General features: G+C 36.5%; 1 protein-coding gene across 1 annotated transcript in view; it reads right to left on the bottom strand.

The window, feature by feature from the left end:
- The window catches only part of SYNE2 (spectrin repeat containing nuclear envelope protein 2), a 307,058-nt gene that overhangs the window by 187,316 nt on the left and 95,372 nt on the right, over positions 1-24,370 (bottom strand). Inside the window, exons 12-23 of the mRNA XM_057730439.1 lie at positions 19,246-19,410; positions 18,524-18,636; positions 17,510-17,672; positions 15,910-15,988; positions 15,113-15,300; positions 13,627-13,791; positions 12,614-12,763; positions 10,736-10,909; positions 7,874-8,032; positions 7,400-7,573; positions 4,065-4,199; positions 2,521-2,679 (exon numbers count right to left, since the gene is read on the bottom strand). Of these exons, the coding sequence (XP_057586422.1) occupies positions 2,521-2,679; positions 4,065-4,199; positions 7,400-7,573; positions 7,874-8,032; positions 10,736-10,909; positions 12,614-12,763; positions 13,627-13,791; positions 15,113-15,300; positions 15,910-15,988; positions 17,510-17,672; positions 18,524-18,636; positions 19,246-19,410 (1,824 nt within the window). The remainder of the gene's footprint in view (positions 1-2,520; positions 2,680-4,064; positions 4,200-7,399; positions 7,574-7,873; positions 8,033-10,735; positions 10,910-12,613; positions 12,764-13,626; positions 13,792-15,112; positions 15,301-15,909; positions 15,989-17,509; positions 17,673-18,523; positions 18,637-19,245; positions 19,411-24,370) is intronic.

Genomic DNA, 24,370 nt, shown 5'->3' with positions numbered 1-24,370 from the left:
CATACTTTTTTTTCACATTCTTTTCCATTATGATTCATGACATGAAAATAATTTTGAATTGAAGACAATTAAGAAGCAGTAAACACAGAGGGAATTCTCTGGCAGTCCAGTGGACAGGACTTGGCACATTCACTGCTGGGGCTCAGGTTCAATTCCTGGTCAGGAAGTAAGATCCTGCAGTCCGCACAGTGAAGAAAAAGAAAGGAAGAAAAAGAAAGAAAGAAAGAAAAAGAAAGAAAGAAAGAAAGAAAGAAAGAAAGAAAGAAAGAAAGAAAGAAAGAAAGAAAGAAAGAAAGAAAGAGAGAGAGAGAGAGAGAGAGAGAGAAAGAGAAAGAAAGAAAGAAAGAAAGAAAGAAAGAAAGAAAGAAAGAAAGAAAGAAAGGAAAGAAAGAAAGAAAGAAAGAAAGAAAGAAAGAAAGAAAGAAAGAAAGAAAGAAAGAAAGAAAGAAAGAAAGAAAGAAAAAGAGAGAAAGAAAGAGAGAAAGAGAGAAAGAGAGAAAGAGGGAGAGAGAAAAGGCTTCCCCCTTTCTGCCTAAAGGCAAGAAATAAAGCTCCTTTTACAGGAAACTGCGTTTTATCAACCCAAAGATGGGACCAAGAGAATCTGCAAACAAACCTTGTACCTTAACCCTTATCTTCCCAGCTATTTCTTCACCATTTTACTACCCCTAGCCCAAACTCCTCTGTCTTGTCAACTCTTCACAAATGTATTGCTTCTTCCTCTAAAAAGTATAAGATTATCCTCCTCTGGTCACTTCTTTGGGTCCTCATGCCCTTGTGAAGGCTCCCATGTGCATATAAAAATTCAATAAAATGTGTATGCTTTTCTCCTGTGAATCTGTCTTTGTCAGGTCAATTTCCAGACCCAGCCAGGGGTCTTAAAGGGTCGAGGAAAATGTGTTCCTCCCAACAGTAGCCTCATAAATAATGAGCCTACAGAGTGACAAGTGCTGTGACAGGGCCACTACCGCCTTAAGGAGTCAGAGAAAGCCTTCTTCACATGGGGGGGCCATCTGAGCTGGAGGTGGAAAGAACACAAATGAGTCCTCCACGTAAAAGGGGAGAAAGGTCATGCCTAGCAGAAGGAGCAGCCAAGAGAGGCAAAGCTCCAGATGTTCTGAAAGGACACGTAGTCTAGTGTGGCTGGAGGGGCGCTGGAGGTGTGTCCTGGGGCCACACTGTGAAGGGCCGTGCATGGATGTCTCAGGAGTCTGAAGATGTCCTGGGAGTAATATTTGTGGCTCAAAGGGATCGCTCTGGTGATGGGGCTGGAGGATGATGCAACCATCATCACACGGAGAAAATAACCCAGGCTAAGGGAAGCAGCAACACGGGTGGAAAGGAAGGAAGAGCAGCAGCTCTTCTGACGAGTAACAGATGGCATCTGTCAACTGGCTTCACTAAGGCTGAGTGAGAAGGAAAGGGGAAGGGGGGAGGGAGTTCTGAGATGGCAATGCCCTTCATAACAGGATATATAAGAGGAAGAAAAGTCTGAGAGGAGATGTTATTGGTTGGTTTGGGACATGCTGAATTGGAGGCCTCTGAAGAACACCGGTGATTATCTACTTCTAGGTTAGAAACACAACCTGGAGCTCAGGGGAAAGGACTCAGATGGAGATAAAGATCTGGGTGCTACCACTGTAGAGGGGGCAGTTAAAACGCCCAAGTACATACAATTACCTGGAACAGGCATGAAATTAGTCAAAAATGGAGACCCCAAAACGAAGACATTAGGATAACACAATAAAAAAGGAAAATTTGTGAAGGACACTAAAAAAGAAGGCCTCCCCTCAAAATAAGAAAATAAGAAAAAGCAAGAGAGATTGGTATTGAGAGAAGCACAGCAGTAGAAAGTTTAAAAGAAATGAAAAGAGGGGTCAGGACCACCAAAAATGTAAAAACAATCTTTTGCTATGAGGACCAAGAAGGGACCATTAGATTGGCCCCGGCTGGTTTATATCCTGATTTACTATCTTTCACGAAAGCTGTGTTTCTGAGGACACCATGTCCTTACAAAAGTAACTATGGGAACTGCAACAGTACGTGACACATTTGTAACCAGCGTCTCAGGACAGAGGCCACTGAGATATATGAAGAAGAAATATTAACTCAATGCTGAATTTTTCTCACTTTCAAAAAACAAGAAGCATGGACTCTAGCTAGAGCTTGAACTGCAGAAGGGATGATCCCCAGGGGACAAAAGGGCTGAAGTAATTTTCAGAGCAGATTTAATCCTAGCCAAGGACATACTAAACCATTTAAGATAAACCCCACATGATGGATGATGCCTTAGAGGGCCAGGACAGGGAGAGCGGGAGGGAGTCTCGGGAGGGAGGGGATATGGGGATATGTGTATAAATACAGCTGATTCGCTCTGGTGTACCTCAAAAACTGGCACAACAGTGTAAAGCAATTAGATTCCAATAAAGAGCTCAAAAATAAATAAATAAATACACAAAAATAATAAAAAAAAGATAAACCCCACAATGATGACAAATTTGAATGGAAACAGGTTTTTACCTCATGTTCCTTTATGAGACCTTTGGTCCTTCCTCTGCGAATTAGTTTCTTTTCTTTATTTATTTGTTTTTCGAGTTTTGCAATATCGTCACTAAGTTTTTCTTTTTCAATATCTATTTTCAGTTGTTGAATATACAAAGACATTTCATGATGAAGTGACTGCAAAAAAAAAAAAAAAAACACAAAGGCACATATTAACCATGGGAATAGGATATATTGAAAAGATTTCCATTAGAAACTTAAAAATATCTGTGGTAACAAAGGACAGAAATAGAGCTTCTGTGAAATTCTGATTCATCCATGTATCTTTGGGGAGGATGTTTTAAAATATACCAGACCCATAAACATATTTTTTTCTAATAACTAAAAATGTGTTTTAGCTGTGAAAGACACTGTGAGAATTAAAAGATAAGCTGCAGACTGGGAGAAAATATTACAAAGCACGTATCTGAGCCTATGGAGAAATATCAACTACAATGTGTATCCCGAATGGGATTCCTGAACAGATGAAAAAGAACATTAGGGGAAAACTGTGGAAATATGAATAAGTATAAACTTTAGTTAATAATGCACCAATATTAGTCCTTTAACGGTGACAAAGGTACGATATTAATGTAAGATGTTAATAACGGGAAAATGAGCCCGGGTATATGGAACTCTCTGTACTGCCTTTGTAATAATTTTGTAAATCTAAAATTGTTCTGAAAGTAAAAATTTATTTAAAAATGTATTTTAAGAAGGCCTTTAATATTCAATTATATTACCTTATTCTCTCTCTCTCCATATATTCACACACACACACAATTAATGCTAAATACCACTCACTACATACAATCTCTGTGGAAGGTGCTTTATATAAATCCTTGCAACAATCCTGTCAAGTAGGTGGAATTATTCCCATTTTATCAGTGAAGCTCTCAGTAGTTAAGCAACTTGCCCAAGGTCATAGCTGCTGGATTCAGGTCTGTCAGCCACCAAAGCCTACATCTATTTTCTATGAAACTCTATATGTGTATATGTGTCAATAAGTTGTCTCAGTTAGGATCCAACCAGAAAACATTAAATATTTAACTCAGAGGGAATTAAATGCAGGGGACTGATTGTAAGAGATGAAAGCCAAAGAGGGGGCAGTAAGGTAATCTACAGATGAGCGTCGGCAGAAAGCTGCTACCCCCCCCAACCCCGCTGGAGGTTTCAGTGGAGCCCAGGTCGGATAGCCATCCATCACAAGCTGGATCCGTGGAACCTGCAGCCGGTGGGGGGGGACACAAAGCTGCCAGAGACACTGCAGGAGAGAAAGGGAAAGAAAGCCTTCGGACTCTCCTTTTTCCACCTTCCAATCACCCCCTAATCTCCAAACACTGTTGTCACTGGATGAATGCAGACAGAAGCCAGCTGATGCCGGGCCTGAGAACCACAGCCTACAGGGATCAGCCCTCCGTGACAGGGGGCAGACAGGGGACCACGATGGATGAGTCTGATGACAAACAGGTCCAGTGTCAGATCTATAAGCATACACCCCAGACACACGTGCATGTTCTTACCTCCCACTTGGCACAGACATCTCTACTCTTTTCTTCCAAAGACAGCTTTACATCCTCGGTTACATTATTTTTCAGTTCTTCAACAGCTTTCATATACTTGGCCAGACTTTTAGTATTAAAAATTATTAGTGCTTCCTAAAAAAACAAAGAAACCCGCAAACAAGAACATGAAAGCCTTATTCTACTGCCACATCCTCAAAGCTAATTTAACAGGTAGAATTTTAGAGTCTTTAACAGGTAGAAGGTAGAACCAGGAAAGGACTCCATGAAGACTATTTGAAGATTTAGGGGAGACTCCTCTTTGTAGACTGAAGTTGATCTCCCTTTTGTATCCCTTGAATTCTTTTGAAAAGAACTGCAAAATATTTCTCATTCAAATGTAGTTATACATTTGAGGCCAGGATAAAGACTTCCTTATGATGTTCAAAACGGTTTCTGGTGCCCCTTCGATAAATAAGCAAAAGGTTTATTAAAGGCTTATTATGATGAACCACTGGCAGAGTATCCTCTAAAGTTCTTAAGTATTGAGCAGATGACCACACTTCATAAGTAATATGATATTAAGAGTATACCAGCTTGTATTAGAGGTCAGTGTTGCAATAAGACACATTTTATAGAAGGGTTAATATGACAGATATTCAATATCGTGCGTAAGCATTTTATGCTGCGAGAAGGCAACATCCGCTTCTCATGGACCTCAAAGTTTTGCCCAGGGCCAACCACGATGGCAGCCCCTTCCCAGGGAAGAAGCAGCAGGAGGTCTGCCTTCCCAGGAATGTGTCTGCCCCTCACTTCGCACTCACCTCCTCTTACAGATTATTACCTGGTGTTTTCTCTATAAGAACAGAAACCTGGCTTAGGTAAACTACGAAATGACTATCAAAATAGGTTGGGGTCTGTGAAAGGGCAGAAAAACCTGTAAGAGACAAGAAGATGAAAGTAATTCTGGGGAAGAAGGCAATTAAGCAGGGTGGGAATTCGTCCACATACTTATTACACATCTATTATGGGTCTCCTGCAGAAAAGGTACCACCTGAGCCCCAGGGACCGCGTCCCAAGCCTCTGTGAGGATTGCTAGATTTACGGCCAGGGAAGACATATTAGTCCGTATGCTGGCAGGTGGCTCCTACCACCCATGTGTCCCAGGAGTCGTATCCGGCAGGGCAGGGATTCTGCTTCTGCTGTGAAAATGGATCTACTTCACTAAAGGCCAGAGACTAAAGGGGGGAAATCCCAGGCTTCAGATTCCAAAAGGAAGGTGGTCAGGGAGAGGAAAATGGTGCAAGAACTGACACTTAACTCCTCTCTCTGGTAGGGAAGGGGCCTGCAGCCTCTCCTTTTTCTTTTCCTTCCCTCTTTCCTCAGCTGACCCTATCTGTCCTTTTGAAATTCAGCCTCATGATTACTTAAAAGAACAAACTGACTCAAGTTTAGTTCAGCATCTTCAGCACCCTGGGAGTAAAAGAGGGAAAAAAAGACAGTGGGAATTGGTCAAAGCTGGTGGCTGGCAAGGTGCAAGGAGCGTAAGATGGTTGTGGGAAAAGCAATGCTGAAACAGCTGATACTAGGGTCCAGTATGATTAATGGTCCAGAAAGCCAGAAGAGGGTTGAGCCCAGACAAGAGAAGGAGACCACAAGGAGAATGAAGAGAGGCTCCTGTAGGAGCTCCTTCTCCTGAAAAGACTGGGCGCAGTAGTGCTGGGAGTACTGATTTACCTTATCTTTTTTTTTTTTAATTGAAGTATCGTTAATTTGCAATGCTGTGCTAAGTTTCAAGTATATAGCAAAGTAATATACATATATATTCTTTTTCAGATTCTTTTCCATTATAGGTTATTACAAGATATTGAGTAGAATTCCCTGTGATATACGATAGGACCTTGTTGATTATCTATTTCATATATAGTGTGTGTGTGTATTAATCCCTAACTCCCAGTTTACTCCACCCCACCCCCCGCCCCATCCCCTTTGGCAACCATAGCTTGTTTTCTATGCCTGTTAGTGTGTTACTGTTTTGGATTTACTTCACCTTTATCTCCCCCAAAATGCCTAGCTCATTTTCATGTTCAATAAATTTGTTAAATGTTGAATAAATGAATGAAGGGAAGAACACAGATTTCTCTACCTCTCCAACCTCCAAGGGTAGAGACTTTGTTTTCATCTTATTTCATATCCCCAAGTACCTCCAGTGTTAACTGATAGTAAGTCTCTGCTTTGGACACATCTTTTTTTTTTAAAGTATAATTGATTTATAATATTATATTAATTTCAGGTGTACAACATAATGGTTTGATATTTTTACGGATTACATCCATTTAAAGTTATAAAATAATAGTTATATTTTCTATGCTGTACAATACATCCTTGGAGCTTATTTATTTTATACATAGTAGTTTGTACCTCTTGATTTCGATACAACTTAAGCTGCCTACCAAACCATGAAAAGTCAACCGAAAACTGTCTCCATACAAAACATTATCGGATCTTTAACTGCTGATAAGTGTATGCTCATAAGTAACTTTTACCAAAGCATTTTAATAAAGTTTTTATTTTACATTTGGGGAATTTTAACCACTCAAAAGTTTCCTCACATACCCTATTTTCATTTACTGGCAGCTGGACAGGACTAGAATTATTATGTCCATTTTACTGATTAAAAAAGCCAGATAAATTCTTGCTCAATGTCACAGAGTCAGCCATGCTTTTTACACCACTGAGTTCATTCAGCGGGTCTACGGTAAAACTTGAATTTAAAAAAAAAATCTTCATTTGAATGTTTATTTTTAAGAGTTTCTGGGGAAAAACAAATACTCTATGCTAGACGTATATACGGAATCTAGAAAAATGGTACTGATGAACCTAGTGGCAGGGCAAGAACAGAGATGCAGACGTAGAGAACGGACTTAAGGATGGTGTGGGGGGGGGGGGCGGGGGGGAAGCTGGGACATAGTGAGAGCGTAGCATTGACATGTACACACTACCAAATGCAACATAGATAGCTAGTGGGAAGCTGCTACAGAGCACAGGGAGATCAGCTTGATGCTTTGTGAAGACCTAAAGGGGTGGGATAGGGAAGGTGGGAGGGAGGCTCAAGAGGGAAGGGATATGGGGATATATGTGTACATATAGATGATTCATTTTGTTGTACAACAGAAACTAACATAATACTGTAAAGCAATTATACTCCAATAAAGATTTTTTTTAAAAAAGTCTCTGGGGAACAATGTATAAAACTGGGAAATTTTTTTAAGTTACAGTAATTTTGTTATAATTACGGTGATGGAAACATCTTGATTTCAAATGAGGCAGGTATTTGATGGTTGAAAGAGCCCCACCTTGTATTTTGAAATTAGTCCTTTCCGGCTCTCTCTTTGACCAAGTAACTGTGCAGCCCTTGTAATGTATGATTCAAGTTCCTTCTGTGATTCTTCTACCTTCAGCCTGACATCCAGGTCTGGGGAAACATCAGTTGAGTTCTTCAACACTGCTACTAATTTTACCATATTGATCTGTGATGACAAAAAAATTCTCAACTTAACACTTGGCCCAACCTCTTAGAACACTCCTAAGTTAATAAATATTTTCTCTGAGTAGCAACTCATATTTTCCCGCTATACATAAGAATATCCTATTTATTATATTGATATTTTCCAACATGCTCTAAATTATAAAGAAATAAGATATAAGGCAAAATTAATATTTTATAAAACTTTCCAAACTACAAGGCAACCTCCCGCCTTCCCCGACCTCTCAGTGACCACTCAGTTTTAAAGACTAAATTCACTAAATAGGGAATCTTAAAGAGAGACCTGGACTTTCTCTTTAGCTTCTTGAATCTTTGCCTGAAGCCCAGCTGTGAGGACATGCTGAAGAGACTCCTGGCTTGAAACATTTTGTACATCCACTTGTAATGTATCTTCAGTTCTAGACATAAGCTCTTCGTACATAGAGCCTTTGGCAATAAGATGCTATCGAAACAAATTAAAGCAAGATCACAGTAAATATTCTGATTATAACGTAAATATTAACCTTAACAATCTTATCAGGAAATTATAAAAAGTTAACTATTAATCCAAAATGAGGTAAATTTATATTCTAAAAAAAGTGCTATTTTAAAAATTCATTCTGAAACTTTATATTAATAGAGATTCTGAGCAACATGGTCTTTTATAGATTATTCTTTACATACTAAGCACTTCAATAAAATAAAGACTAGAAGGAATACAATGCCAAAAGAGAAAATATGTTGAAAGAGTAGTAGTAAACCCTAAAAAGAAATTGTTCTAAGTCAAACTAGTCAGAAGGGAGTTCAATAAATGTTACTGGAGAAAAAGGCTATTGGAAAAACATTTTTTTACAACCATGCTTTATACAACATACCAAAAATAAATTTCAGATGAATTAGAAAATTACATATAAAATATGAAACTAGGAAAAGATGAAATTATCCATGAAAATTGACCTGCTCCCTGGGTATGGAGGGCTTTTTTAGGCAAAAGAGACAGAAATGACTAAATAAGTACAAAAATTTTCTTTGTGAAATAAAATAAACAACTAAAAGTCAACAACTTGGTAAAAATATTTGCCACACAAATGAAAATGGGTCATGATCCAGAGAGCTTATAACTTCAGTAAAAAAAAAAATACTAAGATCCCAAAGAAAATTCAGAAGATACAAAAACAGATAATTCACAGGAACAAATGGCTAATGAATATATGAAAGACAGTTCAATCTCGCATGTAATCAAATAAGTGCAAACTGAAATAATAATGAAGTACCACTTTTCAGTCATAAAATTAACAAAAAAAATTTAATTACAACTCAGAGGTGGCACGGGTATGATAAAACAGAAATTATATTGTGTGATATCAAACTACAGTGCTGACCTTATTTATCTTACAGCAGTGGAAATATGGTGATTTTTATTTTCCTCTTTATACTTTTATGCATTATTTAAAAGTTCTAAAATTAGCACATTCATTTGTAACTTCAATTTTTTTCTATTTTAAATTATAAAAGTAAAAAAAGCTCCTTAAAAAAAACTCAAGACTAGAGAGGTATTCAGCACATAAAGAAAAAGTTTGTCTTCTCCCCATCCCTCCCTTAATTGTCATTTAATCAATCATTCACACATTTATTTAAAAAATATTTACTTTATATCTATTATGTACTAGGAAATGTACTAAGAGCTGGGCACAATGCAGGATCAAGATAGATAGGGTTAGCTATTTGTACATCTTTACAGATATTTTTCTGTTGATATAAAAGCATAAAGTTTAAAAAAGGAACTGTTTTTAAAAATACTAAAAGGATCATATCTCCCATACTGTTCAGCAACTTGCGTTTCTTACTTTACAATATAACTTGATCCAACAAAGATCCACTTAATTTCTTCTTAACGGAAGTATATTCCAGCATGTTTGTGTTTTCACTGTTTATAACAGGGATCATTGTTATAGCTTTGAAGTATTTTTTAAATATTGAACTTCTCATTTCTTACTCATTTATTTCACTAAAATAAATTCCAGATACAGCAAATAAATAAATACAAAAATAAAATTAGAAAAGCACTGGCAGGGACTCCCCTGGTGGCGCAGTGGTTAAGAATCCACCTGCCAATGCAGGGGACATGGGTTCGAGCCCTGCTCCAGGAAGATCCTACATGCCGAGGAGCGACTAAGCCAGCGCACCACAACTATGAAGCCTGTGCTCTAGAGCCTGTGAGCCACAACTACTGAGCCCAAGTGCCACAACTACTGAAGCCCATGCACCTAGATCCAGTGCTCTGCAACATGAGAAGTCACTGCAATGAGAAGCTGGCGCACCACAACGAAGAGCAGCCCCTGCTCACAGCGAGAGAAAATCCACGTGCAGCAATGAACACCCAACGCAGCCAATAAATAAATAAATAAAAGCACTGGCAGATGGCACAGGTAAGTTTATATAATATTTTCAAAGCAATAAAAAGTATTACTCTTATAAACAATGAAAACAAAATTCTGCATATACACCTTTCAGAAATGTAGATTTAAAAGAATTACACAAATGTTCCTTTATCCCAAGAACTTTCCATCTTGTTGTAATTTATGACATTCTCTATAAATTTTATAGCTGAGCTGGAACTCCGTAAAACCTCAACTGTAACTTATTTCCAGGGAGAATTGAGTGATATTAAAATACACTGTTGCCTCACTGCTTTTCAATGAGTCCACTGCCTGAGACTAACGACAGAACAGAGTTTCAACAACATTCAGCCCCCTCCCTGCATCAGGTAAAGAAGGGAAAGCTTAATAAGAGGTTGATCTTTCAAAGCACAGATTGTGTAATCTCTTATATTCACACTGCACTAAGCAATAGAAGACTGAACTCGTTTACTCATGTCATTGCCCTCTGATACAAGAGAATATTTTAATCTCCATTCTGTAGCTGGGAAAACTAGTTCAAGAATTTAAACTCCCAAGATATTATTAGTCTTCCAATCTATCCTCTGTCTTCAAGCAAAATCACAGCAAATGATCCAGGGTTGAGATTCCATGCCATTTTTTAAAAACCCCAACAAAGAAGATTCAAACAGTAGTCTTATTACTATTTCCTTTAAAACTTTTTATTTATCTTAATACATAAGCTTACAACCATGAAAGCTGTCTTTTTAATACTTTTCCACTCGTACCTGCAAAGATTCTTTCATCAAGGTATCTACATCATCTTGCTGACTCAGAAGATCCACAATGGATGTGGTTTCTGCCTCCCAGATTTCCACTTGTCCAATCAGTTTTTCAACCTCTTCGGCCACTTTCAGCTGCCCTGTAAATTCTTTATTTTCTTTTTCTTGTTCTTCCCCGGCCTATAACATTCAAAATTATCACTATGAAAATGGTAACATTTACATTATAAATTAATTTTCAATTTAAAAATGTTATAGCCCTACAGTGAATTAATTGAACAATGAAAATCTCAAAAACAATGGCTGTTTTTTAAACTCAATGTTTTAATATTTTTATAAAGGTTGGTTAAAATGCATACTAAACTTTTATGCCAAAAAAATAAAAATAAAAGCATTATATCTCTTTCTTCCTTTAGAGTGCTAAGTCAACATATTTTAATGATTTAAGATCTACTTTTTGGACAATGATAACAATATGATAGCACTATTATTTTTTATTAATTTTTATTGGAGTATAGTTGCTTTAGTTTCTACTGTACAGCAAAATGAACCAGCTATACATATACATACATACCCTCATTTTTGGATTTCCTTCCCATTTAGGTCACCACAGTGCATTAAGTAGAGTTCCCTGTGCTATACAGTATGTTCTCATTAGTTATCCAAGCATACATCACTTTAAAAATTAAAAGATTTGCTCATAAAAATCTTCTTAAGGATGAGATCATTCCTATCAGTTACTATTATCTCCATTTTACAGATTAGAAGATTAGAGCTTAGAAAATTAAGGTATTGATTCTATAAACACATTTCTAAAACTTGTATACAATTTTAAATACAGCTATTAACAACAGTAGCTGTGAAACATCAGAATCAAATTTCAACAAAATTAAGCCTTTTCCCATTAATAATCTCTCAATATCCTACAGGTTGATATGCTACAGCTTTACATGACAAACACATTCTTAAAGTTGTTTTTCATCAGATCATGTATTTTTTTTAGATTCACATTTATTTACCTATCTATCTACTTTAAGCTCTTTATTGGAATGTAATTGCTTTACACTGTTGTGCCAGTTTTTGCTGTACAACAAAGTGAATCAGCTGTATTTATACATATATCCCCATATCCCCTCCCTCCCACGACTCCTTCCCACCTTCCCTATCCCAGCCCTCTAAGTCACCACCCACCATCGAGTTGCATCAGATCATATTTTAAATGTATGGGGAAAATACTCTATATCCTTCTATTCTAAAAGCATATTGCACAAATTCTGCAAGATCTTCTATGAGTATATCTTTTCATGGTGGGAAAACACAGGCACTCCATCATGGCAACGGGCCAAAGCCGGTTAAAAATTACTTTGTTTAAAACTATATAAGTTATTCTGAAGAAGGCACATTTCCAAAATTATAGGTATACCTTACATGTGTATAATTTTTTTGTTGCCATTTCTTTTCCATATTCTTATCTATAATCTAAAGTCATCCTCTGAATTACCCAATAAAGCAAGAAATATTTTATTTCCCTCCATTTTACAGAAAGGAAGCAAGACTCAGGCCCAGGGCTAGCATAAAGCTGAACAATCTCTGAATACTAGTCGGAAGCAATCTGAAGAAAATATCAACTCCATTTCCGCAGCTCAGAAGTCATGACTGCTTCTGCATGTCTGCAAACTCCTCAGTGAGTGAGACACACAAGGCTTTAACACTGAAGACTGCAGCATGAGGGAACCACTTAGACATTTTTTTGGAAAGTGACCATACTTTGTTATCTAACGATCCCACTTACCACTGTTTCAATGATGCCGTTTTTTCAAAAGAGAAAAGCAAAGTTAAATTATTTCAGTGTACAAATGAAATACATATAATATGGCTATTTACCATAATACTCTGATTGGGATTTTCAGGAAGTTCTACTGACATATCTGTTGCAAAATCAACAGTTAGGTTCTCTTCTTTAGAAAGTTGAATATTTCCAGAAACGTCAAGAAAGGGCTCATCTTGTTTTATTATAAGTGGCAAGTTCATTTCCTATAAAAAATTAATGTCATGAAATGTAATGCTTATATTTTTATGCTAAGATATATGACTAATAACAATAAAGGACATAATATATTCAATATATTTTTAGGATTTATCAGTTAGTAACAATGTTATAAAATTTCCCATACAACACCTCAGTCTCAAATTGTTAAGAATAAGAAATAGAATAATTTAACAATTTAAGTTCAAAAATTATTTATTAAAGGTGAGCTTTGATGAATCACTATACTAAATGTAATGATAAATAAAACTTAGTGTATGTTCTCAAGGACCTTGAAATTTAGTAGGCAAAAATGCTTAACGTTATTCTTTAATGATAAATGAATTTCCACTAGAAATCTGTATATGTCCACACAAAAACGTGTACATGAACGGTTATCTCAGCATTATTCACAACAGTCAAAAAAGTGGAAAGAAGCCAAATGTTCATCAACTGATCAATGAATGAATAAAATGTGGTACATCCGTACAATGGATTATGTATGATTTGCCAATAAAAAGGAATGAAGTACTGATACATGCTACAAAATGAACTCTGAAAACATTACACTAAGTGAAAAAAGCCAGAAACAAAAGACTACGTATTATATGGCTCCATTTATGTGAAAGACCCAGAACAGGCAAATCTTTAGAGCTGGGGACATCAGGAGAAAAGGAGGCATGACTGCTAATAGGTACAAAGTTTCCTTACGAGGTGACGAAAATGTTCTAACGTCGGTGATCGTGATGGCTGCACAGCTCTTACATATACTAAAAACCACGGAGTTACTCACATTAAATGAGTGAATTGTATGTATGGAAAGTATACCTCAATAAAGCTATTAACAAAAACAAAAACAAAAAAAACTTACAAGCTGAGTTTTTGTAATGAACTTTCTCCATCTTTTATTAAACCTTCTCAGTTCTTTAGAAATAGATGATCCAACTTCATCATTGCTGACTTGAATTAAGAAATTTCCTGCTTCGTTTAAAGTAGTATGTTCCAGATTCCACTGGGATACTGTCTCAAAGGGAACCTACAAAACATACAAGCGATGTAATATTTTAATGACATAATATCTGTCTTTCCATTATTTGTAATAGATCTTCACCAAGGTTGACTGTAAGCAAAAAGTGAGTGTGAGGTTTTTGCAGAGACTTTGACTCTCCCTGTTTTTCATCCTCCCAGCTTTTCCTCCCTGATCCCTCATGGGCAGGCACCAGCTGCCTGTCATCACTCTTGGTCCTGGACTTTCAGGAAGCATCTGATCGTCTATCTAAGTGGCTGATGAGCTCACAGCAAAGGTTCTCAAACCTTTTCAGTTCATGGCCCCGTTAATAACTCAGTAATTTTTTCATGGATTCCTTGGGCTAGAAGAATTATCTAGCAGTTCTCATTTTTAAGTAGTCAGGTCCAAACAGCTTAGTAGTAATTTGTGTGGTGTCAGACAGATGTTGCTTTGTCTCCTTCAAAGTTTAAATTGTCTTGAGAGTTCTCTTTGGCAACTCAGGGCACCTCAGCACAGAGTTTGGAAATTCTAAGGATTATAGTGTTATTTTCTCAGAGAAATGTGAATTTTAATAAAAGACCTTTAAAGGCACAAGAACTACTGAAAGCCAAAGATTTGAAATTCTGGTATCAATATAGGTAACAGGAAGAAGTAATGATTCACTCATATATTCTTTTTTGCACTCTTATACTTAGAAATTTTACTTTCATATGAATAGCCCGTTTTCTAATAAGCAACTTTAGCTTCTATTTGGAAAATGTTTAATCTGAGAGGTTATCTACATTTATTTGCAACAAAGGGAAACGAAGGAAAGAAAAACAATCTCAGAGAATAATCATAAGACAGGTTATTACATAAATAGCAAATAAAAACAATAATGAATTACACTGAAATTTCTTCTACATTTCTCCATTTAAGTCTAAGATATTTTGTTTTTCCTCCTTTAGAAAGTTAGAAAGGTTTTAGAACTGAAAGGTATTCACCCAAATGGGAAATTAAAAACTTTCTAAAACATTAATTTATTTTAAATGTATCTATAAGCTATCCAGTACTCCATGTCCTTTATTTCCTTTCTAAGGAACTTAGCAATGTATCTTTCAAAAGCTATACTGTGTATGGAAATTATATCCCAGTAAAGCTCTGTGTGTGTGTATAAAATCTATAACAAGGAGAAAAATTCCTTTTAGCAATTAAATAAGAAACTAAACTCCAAAACTTTGGAGAATTTTTCCAGCAGTCAAGCTTACTCTTTCCTGGCCTCTCATTTTTGGATTGAAAACAAGGGTCTCCAAACAAAATGGAAAAAAAAAAAAGTAAAATTGAGCAGGTGCCATTAGAATGAAAATACCTCTTTCATCTGTTTCTTCTTTGTCTCCTCAAAACAAGCCTTTAGTAAACGAAGGTTTTCCACATAAGTAGTCCAACATGCCAAAACTTTTTGCAGAGTGGGTTTCACATTATACATTTTTTTTCTATACGTGCAAAAATGATATTCCACCATTGTATATTGTTTACTAATATATGGATATTCTCCAGCTATAATGTTAACAAAAGAAAGTAATTTTAGAAAACAGTTTTTCATTAATAACATAATACTGCTAATAAAAATGTTTGCATACTAATTGACAGTGGTGAAATAAATATGCACACTTACAATACTAAAAGTGGATGCAAGAATTTTCCAAAGAAAACACATATGTAAAACCAATTTCTAAAACATTAAGGTACATAAAGAAAGGAAAATAAATGAAATGCTACTTTTAAGTGATGGTCATTCCACCAAAAAGTAATTGTGTAGGACTTCCCTGGGGGCACAGTGGTTCAGAACCCACCTGCCAATGCAGGGGACACAGGTTCAATCCCTGGTCCGGGAAGATCCCACATGCTGCAAAGCACCTAAGCCCATGTGCCACAACTACTGAGCCCACGCTCCACAACTACTGAAGCCCACAGGCCTAGAGCCCGTGCTCTGCAATAAGAGAAGCCACTGCACTGAGAAGCCCGTGCACCACAACGAAGAGTAGCCCGTGCTCACCACAACTAGAGAAAGCCTGCACGCAGCAACGAAGACCCAACACAGCTAAATCAACAAACAGCTAAATAAATAAATAAAATGTTTTTTATAAAGTAATTGTATAGCTTTACCCAAATTCTTATGAATTTCTTCACATTTTTGAAAAGAAGTTTCAAGTTGAGCTAGGAACTCTTTTTCCTCAATAAATATCTGGGGGGGAAATGAAAATAAAACATATTGACAGTTTCTATTTTTAAAAGCATGTCAAGAAATCCAGATACAGCCATATAAATATTGATGAGGCACTCAGGCACCAAATTTTCTTTACAGTTTTAATACTACATATTTGGGTAGGAAAAGAAGAAGAGTAGCTCATGAAGAAAGATAGTTAAGGTCTAAGAGACATGCATATGAGGGTGAGTAACACACAGGTATGAGAGCTGACAAAGTTCATCTTCATGTGGTGACGTAGTTCTAAAATGGTTTTCCTCTCATGAGAAAAGGCGAGTATTCATAGCAACTTCAACACCTCCTACTTCACATATTTATTATCAGTGCATAATTTATATCAGTTTCTCTTATGTGCTTTTATTCATATTGAATACGTTTTATTAGGTATGTTGACTATGTTATAAATAGATACAATCCATCACACAAAAAAACACTTGAGAAATACCATTAACCAAGTTATTCTGTGTCGTAAGCTAGTAAGATCTTCTACGGAAGAGTAGATAGTTAATTAAAAACTCACTTATTGCACACTATGTGCCAATGGTATGATTATTTAAATGGAAAAAATGAAAAATCAAAGTAGGAAAAAGAAATCAAAATATTCAAAATCTAGTCTAATGCAGAATGATAATGCCTGTTGAGGAATCATCAGTGTTCAAATCATAAACTGTAAATAAATCTTTCTTTATCATGTTCTTCTAATTTTTACACTGAAATTTATAATCTTGGGTTTTTCTTTCTGGCCCTCATTCCAAGAACAGAGAAACAGGGCATTCCCTAGTGGTCCAGTGGTTAGGACTCAGTGCTTTCACTGCTGTAGCTCCAGGTTCAGTCCCCGGTAGGGGAACTAAGATCACCCAAGCTGTGCAGCGGGACCAAAAAAACCCCAAAAAACAAAACAAACAAACAGAGAAACTGAAAAAAGGAAAATAAGGCCTAACTGTAGAAATGACATTGCTAGGCTGCTGTAGTGTTAATTTATCAAATAAACACACATAATTAAAGCATGTGCAACATTTTTTCCCTATAAACTGTGAGAGCTAACTCCTCTCCCCCTCTTTTGCCTTGAAAAGCCTCAAGACAAAACACAGTTTCTCCCACTCCTAAAACTTGAAAGGCTAAGATTAAAATGTTCTAAGAAAAATTTAATTTTGGAATAAAACCATAAATCTGAGTGGGGAAAAATATTAAACGAGATGTCCAGTAAGTGAAAGTAGGAATTTTTTAAAGGAAGTAACATTGAAACTTTCTCTATTACGTAACTTAGCCTTAACTCAGTCTCCTCTTTTGTGCTAAATAATGTTATTTTCTCTTTTTTACTCTTCCTGATGCCTGTTATTTGACTATCCATAATTCTTTTCTCTAGGCAATATTTAAGCTAATGAAAGCTACCAAGAAAACTCATCTTAAAACCTGAAAAGTTAAGGGAAATCCTGCCAAGGAAAAATGCAAACCTAGCGCCATGGAGAACAGCCTAAGACATGAAATAAAGCAGCTTACATGCCAGTCTTCCAGCAATAATTCCACAGATTCTTTGCTCCCGTATTTGATGTTCCAAACAACCAATTTTGATTTCACTTCATCTAGCAAACCAAGAACTGAGCACTTATAGTAATGAAATTCTAGAAGTGGAATGAATTTTTTCCCCGAAATGTTGTTGATTCTGGAAGATAGTGCAAGTTTTAGAATTTAATATTATTGGCCAAATGTGAGAAATCTGTTTGGCATTTTTAAAAATATTGGGGCTTTAACTTTCTTTTAAACACATGGAACTCAGATGAATCCTCACATCTTTTTTTTTAAACAAAGTAAAACAAACATTGTGACTAGACATAAAACAGCTATTTCTAAGATAAAAACATCTAACAGAACATTTTTTTGAAGAAACTATTCCCCTATTGAGAAATTCTATAATAAAACGTTAATCTCTGAAATATTTTACTAAATATGAAAAGTTCCACATAACTTAATACAACTATAATTTCAACATTTACATATTAACAGCTTTCACTATTAAGGCTAATACCCTCTTAATACCACTCTAATAAACTGCTTATGAATAATGAGAAAAGAGAAGATGATGTGGGCTACCACCAATTAAATAGTTTATATCTGTAGTTTTTTCGAGTTTATAAAGTGCTTTCATATGCCTCCTCCCTTTTCACCTGGTATTCTTGTGAGACATGAACAGAGTGATTACCATTACTCTATATTTACAAATGAGGAAATGTGCAGAAAGGCATAGTAACTTGGCCAAAACCAAGATAAAGAGAACAGTTTCTGACTCAAAGTCCAGAAGTTTTCCCACCCCCATATCCTACCAGGCAATAAAAGAGAAAGTATGTTAGCATGATATAATGTTACTATTACATAAAACGTGAAGGAACTGTTATCAAGATTTAAAGACCAATTGTCAGGAATTATCTAAAAATCTGTATTTTCTGGTCCCTATAGCACTACGTTAGTGCTCAAACACAAAGGTTTCAGCAGTTGTGAAAGGGCAGTAATACAAACCGTCTTTTCATTTCCTCCAATTTGTTGGATGGTACCAACGGCAAATGTTTTTCATCTCTATTTTCAAATGCCAGAAGAGTATTCAAATGACAGTCAAATTTATCCATCAGACTCTGAAAAGACATGTAGCATGCTATAACCAGATTTATTGCCAAACACTGTAACTGAGGGTTTGTTCATTTCATTTGCTCTGTGCCTGCACCAAATCTTTTTTCAAAAAAAAAATCATAAAGCCCTTTCGTGTTTAACTAAAATGCTGTGAATAAATATTTTCATCATAAATGTTTTAAACTGGACCATTTTACAAAGAGGCAGACTGCAGTTTCTTTGGTAAAAGCATTATCAAAATCTTTTGTTTTCAGTTTTATTTTCCATTCCTTTGTGGGCTCGAACGCTATAAATCTTACCTATCAAATAGTTTCATATCATTTTAGTGAGAACCCAGTCTCTCATGTTTTAAAAGAGTCTCCTCTCTCCTTTTTTGTCAGACTTTACAGCTGCTTTAGAACTTTCTGGACTCTTCTTATTGTTTCTACCTTAAACTAGCACAATGCTCATAAAGAAAGTGAAGGTATCTTTTTGGGTCCCAAAACTCTCCAGGGGTATCATCTAAATCATCCTCAAATACCCACTGTATTTCCTTCCCTTCTTTCTAGTAAAGTCTTCCTCAAGAACAGTTCCTAAAGTTTAGATTTTTCCATGTTTCTTTTTTCTGTTCCAACCTGGAATAAAGTCATTTTCTCTTGCATTAGAGCCATGGCTTCACAGTAATCCTGGGAGGCTGGCAAATTTTCATCTATCAGCTCCTCTACCTCCCGGAGCCAAGTTTCTGTTTGATAGAGGGGTGAGGGCAAGACCTGATTCAACTCTGTTTTCCACACATTAATCTGGAAAAAAAAAAAAGGAAAGATGTTCTTCAGTAGACACTTTTCTAGTTTATTTCTTCATACACAGCATGCTTAATTCTTTAAAGAATTCTTCTAAAACTACTCTTTAAAAACAGTATTTTAATTCTCTGATCTGTTAGTAAAGGAAGTCTTGATCAACAGGTAAATTTCTAAGTATCATTTGGCTAGCTGCTGATCGAGAAGATAATTTGTTCAAAAGTAGTAGAAGAGGGCACAAGAGAAAAAACAAATGTTTTGATTAAATCCATAGTCAGTTATTAGAGGGAAATTAGAAATAAAGCACCCCTCTAAGCAGGGGTAAACTGTTGTGATGAATGACCATCCTATGAAATGTTGTATGCCCTTGTGTTCTCTGACATTAAAACTGTACATCGCAAGCAGATTTATAGATTATTTTCCTCACTGGCCCTAATCATATATTTATATTAGATATCTCTACCATACTCCTGAATATCTGCTTCACCAAAGCCCCCACCCCCCAATCCAGCCAACCTCCTCCTTCCTCAGCCTTCCCACAACTCCCTACATGCACGTGTGAGTCATATAAATGCCAACTACTTATTGCCCCAAACCCTGACTACCCTCCCAGGTCTTTGTCCTCGCTGCCCCTTCTACCTGGATTTTCCTCCTGCTAAATAAGCACCATCAAAACTCACTCACACACTCACTCATTCACTCACTGTGCAAACATTTATGACTTGCACTAAGAGCTGGGTGTAAAGACACAGAAGCCTTCTGGAGTAGAGGAGGGACCTGTGGGTAGAGGTGGGGGTGTCACACACCACAGAGGACTGTGCAGCAGTTAGATGCTAATTAGATGTACATGGGTGGCACCATGGAGGCACCTTAAATAGATACGCTCAAAGCTGAAAATAAGAAGCAGAATAACATATAATATCAATTTACACAACTTAAAAATACATGGACACATAAATACAATACTGCATTTTGCAAGAACATATAAAACAAGAAGATACACATTAAGCACATCACAACGGTGGCCTAAGGAGAAAGAGGGATGGAAGGAGAGTATGGGGATAAAAGGAAATAAACATACACTTTAATAAAGGAATAAAAATAGGAGTAGGGTCTTGCCCAGATCCATGTGTCATGAAGGCAAGAGTAAGTTTACCACAAACCCTCCGCATCTAAGGGTCAATCAGATAAATAACAGCCACAGCTCCTGCCTGAACCACCTAGTGGGGGAAGCGGACAAGGACACGGTTACAGTAAAGTGTGGCCAGCAATATAAGAGAGCTGGGGTGGCGGAGGACTCCCTGCTGACGATGAAAGTATGAGTTTTAAGTCTGTATTCTCTCTTACCATGACAGTTCTACTAGATGAGCTGTCACTATTCTTCCAGTTAAATCCCTTTTAAGGGAAAGAATAGGCAACATTAGGTTATTTTTTAAAATAACAGCATTCTTTGATTCATTATTAATTCATTGAAAAAGATTTATTGGGTGTCCACTATATGCAAGGCAAAGTACCAAAAAAAAAAGCCCCGTTAAACCAACAACCCAAGTACAAAGATGTTAAATGAGAACAAAGCTAGCCTTCTTTAAGGCAGTCAAATGGAACTACTCATAAACTAGAAACACTAAAATATTATAGTTTTTGCATTTTGTTTTGCCTTTTTTTTAGCATTATTGAGGTATAACTGACAAAACTGTAAGATATTTAAAGTGTACATCGTGGTGATTTGATATACATTTACATTGTAAAAGAAGACTCACCATCTAGTTAATTAACACTTCCATTATTTCACATATTTATCTTTTTTTGGGGGGGCAAGAACATTTACGTTTCACTCTCCAGCAAATTTCAATAATATAATACAGTGTTATTACTACAGTCTCTATGTTTTACATTATAACCTCAGACCTTATTCATCTTATAGCTGAAAGTTTGCACCTGTTAACCAACTTCTCCCTATCTTTCACACCCTCAGTCCCAGACAACCACTTTTCTACTCTCTGTTTCTATGAGTTTGACTTTGTTTTTATAAAGTTTTCTTTTTTTTAATGGTTTGTTTATTTAATTAATTTGTTTATTTTTTTTGACTGCATTGGGTCTTTGTTGCTGCATGTGGGCTTTCTCTAGTTGTGGCAAGCGGGGGCTACTCTTTGTTGCAATGTGCAGGCTTCTTATAGAGCACAGGCTCTAGGCACGCAGGCTTCAGTAGTTGCAGTGTGTGGGCTCACTAGTGGTGCATGGGCTTACTTGCTCCGTGGCATGTGGGATATTCCTGGACCAGGGATCAAACCCATGATCCCTGCATTGGCAGGCAGAAATTTAACCATTGCACCACCAGGGAAGCCCCTTGACTTTGTTTTAAGATTCCACAAATAAGTGATGCCATGCAGTATTTTGTTTTGCTTTAATTGCCTTGCAAGTTTATTTTCTCAAAAGACATATGGCAAAAGACAGCTCTACAATCCTAAGTCATTAACTATATGCCATTAAGCCTCCAGTTGGTAAAGAATGAAAAAATGTTTTCACTATTATGAACTTTAATATAAACAAGCTAGCATGTGCTTTTATTATATATATCTGAATTATCTGTGATTTCCCCGAAAAATAAACAAACAAAAAAAAACCCCCCCAGAAAACCGGCAAATGACTAAACAAAAGAGAAGCTAAAAACAATACCTTCGTTCAACTGTTATTCTTTTCACCACTGAAAGACAGCTGTATATGTTTTGAATGAAATCAAATGTGGCCTTTCTGTCTGCGGACTGTACTGTATGCATCAGCAACAGGAAGAGGAAAGTCAGAAGGCAATGTTTACCTTTCATTCCACTCCTTCCACTCTTAACATAGAAAACTAGTTCTACACTTTCTTTCTCAGTGTTGGAAATTACTTTTGAATTTTGATGAAAATTTATATAAGATCTTGCCAGGTCAAAATAACATAATGTGGCTATTTCCTATAGCAGGCTTAAAATGAAATCATTTGTTAAGATGCTTTGAGATATCTGTGTCCTCAATCAATTGAACTAGAAACTGTCTGGATGGTATTGACTGTTACACACCCGATGACTTTAAGATTAAAAGTTTCATTTTGCAACACCAAGAAAATGAGTGGCACTCTACCTAAGGGATGGATTTTCAAGCTAGTATCAATTTGCAGCCCTTAATGTTGCAAAATTGTTCTTTTAATGGTTTTTCCCATTATTTTGGGTGATTTTTCCAAATCATAGGCTGCAAAATTAGGCCAGATTTTTGTGGCCTGGAACAGCCTGAACTGTAGACAGTATCTTCCTCTCCTTTTGTTTGGTTGAGGATTTGTAACAGAGTTCCTGCCCTTCACAGGGATTAGTGTTGTCAAAGCTGTGTTTGGAACAGGAGGTGAAAATGCAATAAGCGCTGCCACTGGATAGGAAAATTTCTGGAGCTGCACTAGTTCTTCAAAATCAGGGACTCTGAAAGGGTGGCTCTTTCAAGCCACTGTGCTAGTGTTGAACACACTTCAAACATGGCATGATAAATACACTCTGAAAACAGGCTGTTGTCCCTGACGGCCAAGAGTCTTGAGCAGTAATTGGCAAACTTCACCAGGGCCAAAGAGTATTTTTGACTTGCAAACTATACTAACTCTGTTGTAACTCTGTAAATTTACTATGTCATTTAATTAGCCGTTTAAAATGAGCAAATTCTGTGATATGTAAATTATACCTCAACAAAGATGTTTTAAAAGAATGAAGGCAAAATAAAGACATTTAGAAACCAAAGAAAACTAAGAATTTGCCATCCACAGACCTGCATTATATGATAAGTTAAAGGACGTTTTTCAAGCTGAAAGGAAATGAGTTCAGATGGAAACTCAAATCTCTAGGAAGGAACGAAGAAAAATGGAAATGATAAATACTTATATAAATATGAAAGACTAAATTTTTCCCCTTAATTTCTTTAAAATACATGACTTTTATATTATAAAATGGTCTTGGGGACTCTAAAACATATGTTTGTGTCATATATATATTTATATATAAAGTAACTAAGCATAAAAAATGAGAGTTTTGCTTCTAAGAATTCTACATGTTATAAGAAGTTGTATGATAACTTAGAAATTGTAGAACTTTAAGTAGACTGTAAAAATTTTATAATGAATATTGTGATCACAGTAAAAATATGATAGGAAGAGGCAGAGCCAAAAAGCCAATAGATAAATTAAAATGGAATTCTAAAATTATTAACATAATCTAAAACAAGGCAGGGACTTCCCTGGTGGTCCAGTGGCTAAGATCTGCGCTCCCAATGCAGGGGGCCTAGGTTTGATCCCTGGTCAGGGAACTAGATCCCACATGCCGCAATAAAGAGCCTGCATGCCACACCAAAGATCCTGCAACTGGGAACTAAGACCCAGCAAGCCAAATAAATAAATATTTAAATAAACAAATTAATTAAATAAAACAAGGCAGGAAAAGAATAGAATACAAAAAAAACAGAGGGAAGAAACAGAAAAGAAGCCTAAGGTGGTAAACCCACATCAAACCATAACAATAATTACATTAAGTGTTAACCATCTAAACACTCAAGTGAAAAGGCAGAGAATGTCAGAGTAGATAATAAAGCAAGATCCAACTATATGCTGCCTATAAGGGATGCACTTTAGACAGGGCAAGAATAAAGATGCAGATGTAGAGAATGGACTTGAGGACACAAAGAGGGGAAGGGGGGGGCGATGGGGAAGCTGGGAAAAAGTGAGATAGTAGCTTTGACATATATACACTACCAAATGCAAAACAGATAACCAGTGGGAAGCTGCTGCATAACACAGGGAGATCAACTCAATGATGGGTGATGACTTAGGGGGCTGGGATAGGGAAGGTGGGAAGGAGTCATGGGAGGGAGGGGATATGGGGATATATGTATAAATACAGCTGATTCACTTTGTTGTACAGCAAAAACTGGCACAACAGTGTAAAGCAATTAT

The sequence above is a fragment of the Hippopotamus amphibius genome, chromosome 4 (genome assembly GCF_030028045.1).
Source record: "Hippopotamus amphibius kiboko isolate mHipAmp2 chromosome 4, mHipAmp2.hap2, whole genome shotgun sequence".
Lineage (NCBI taxonomy): Eukaryota > Metazoa > Chordata > Mammalia > Artiodactyla > Hippopotamidae > Hippopotamus > Hippopotamus amphibius.
This window is presented reverse-complemented; position numbering and strand designations above follow the sequence as displayed.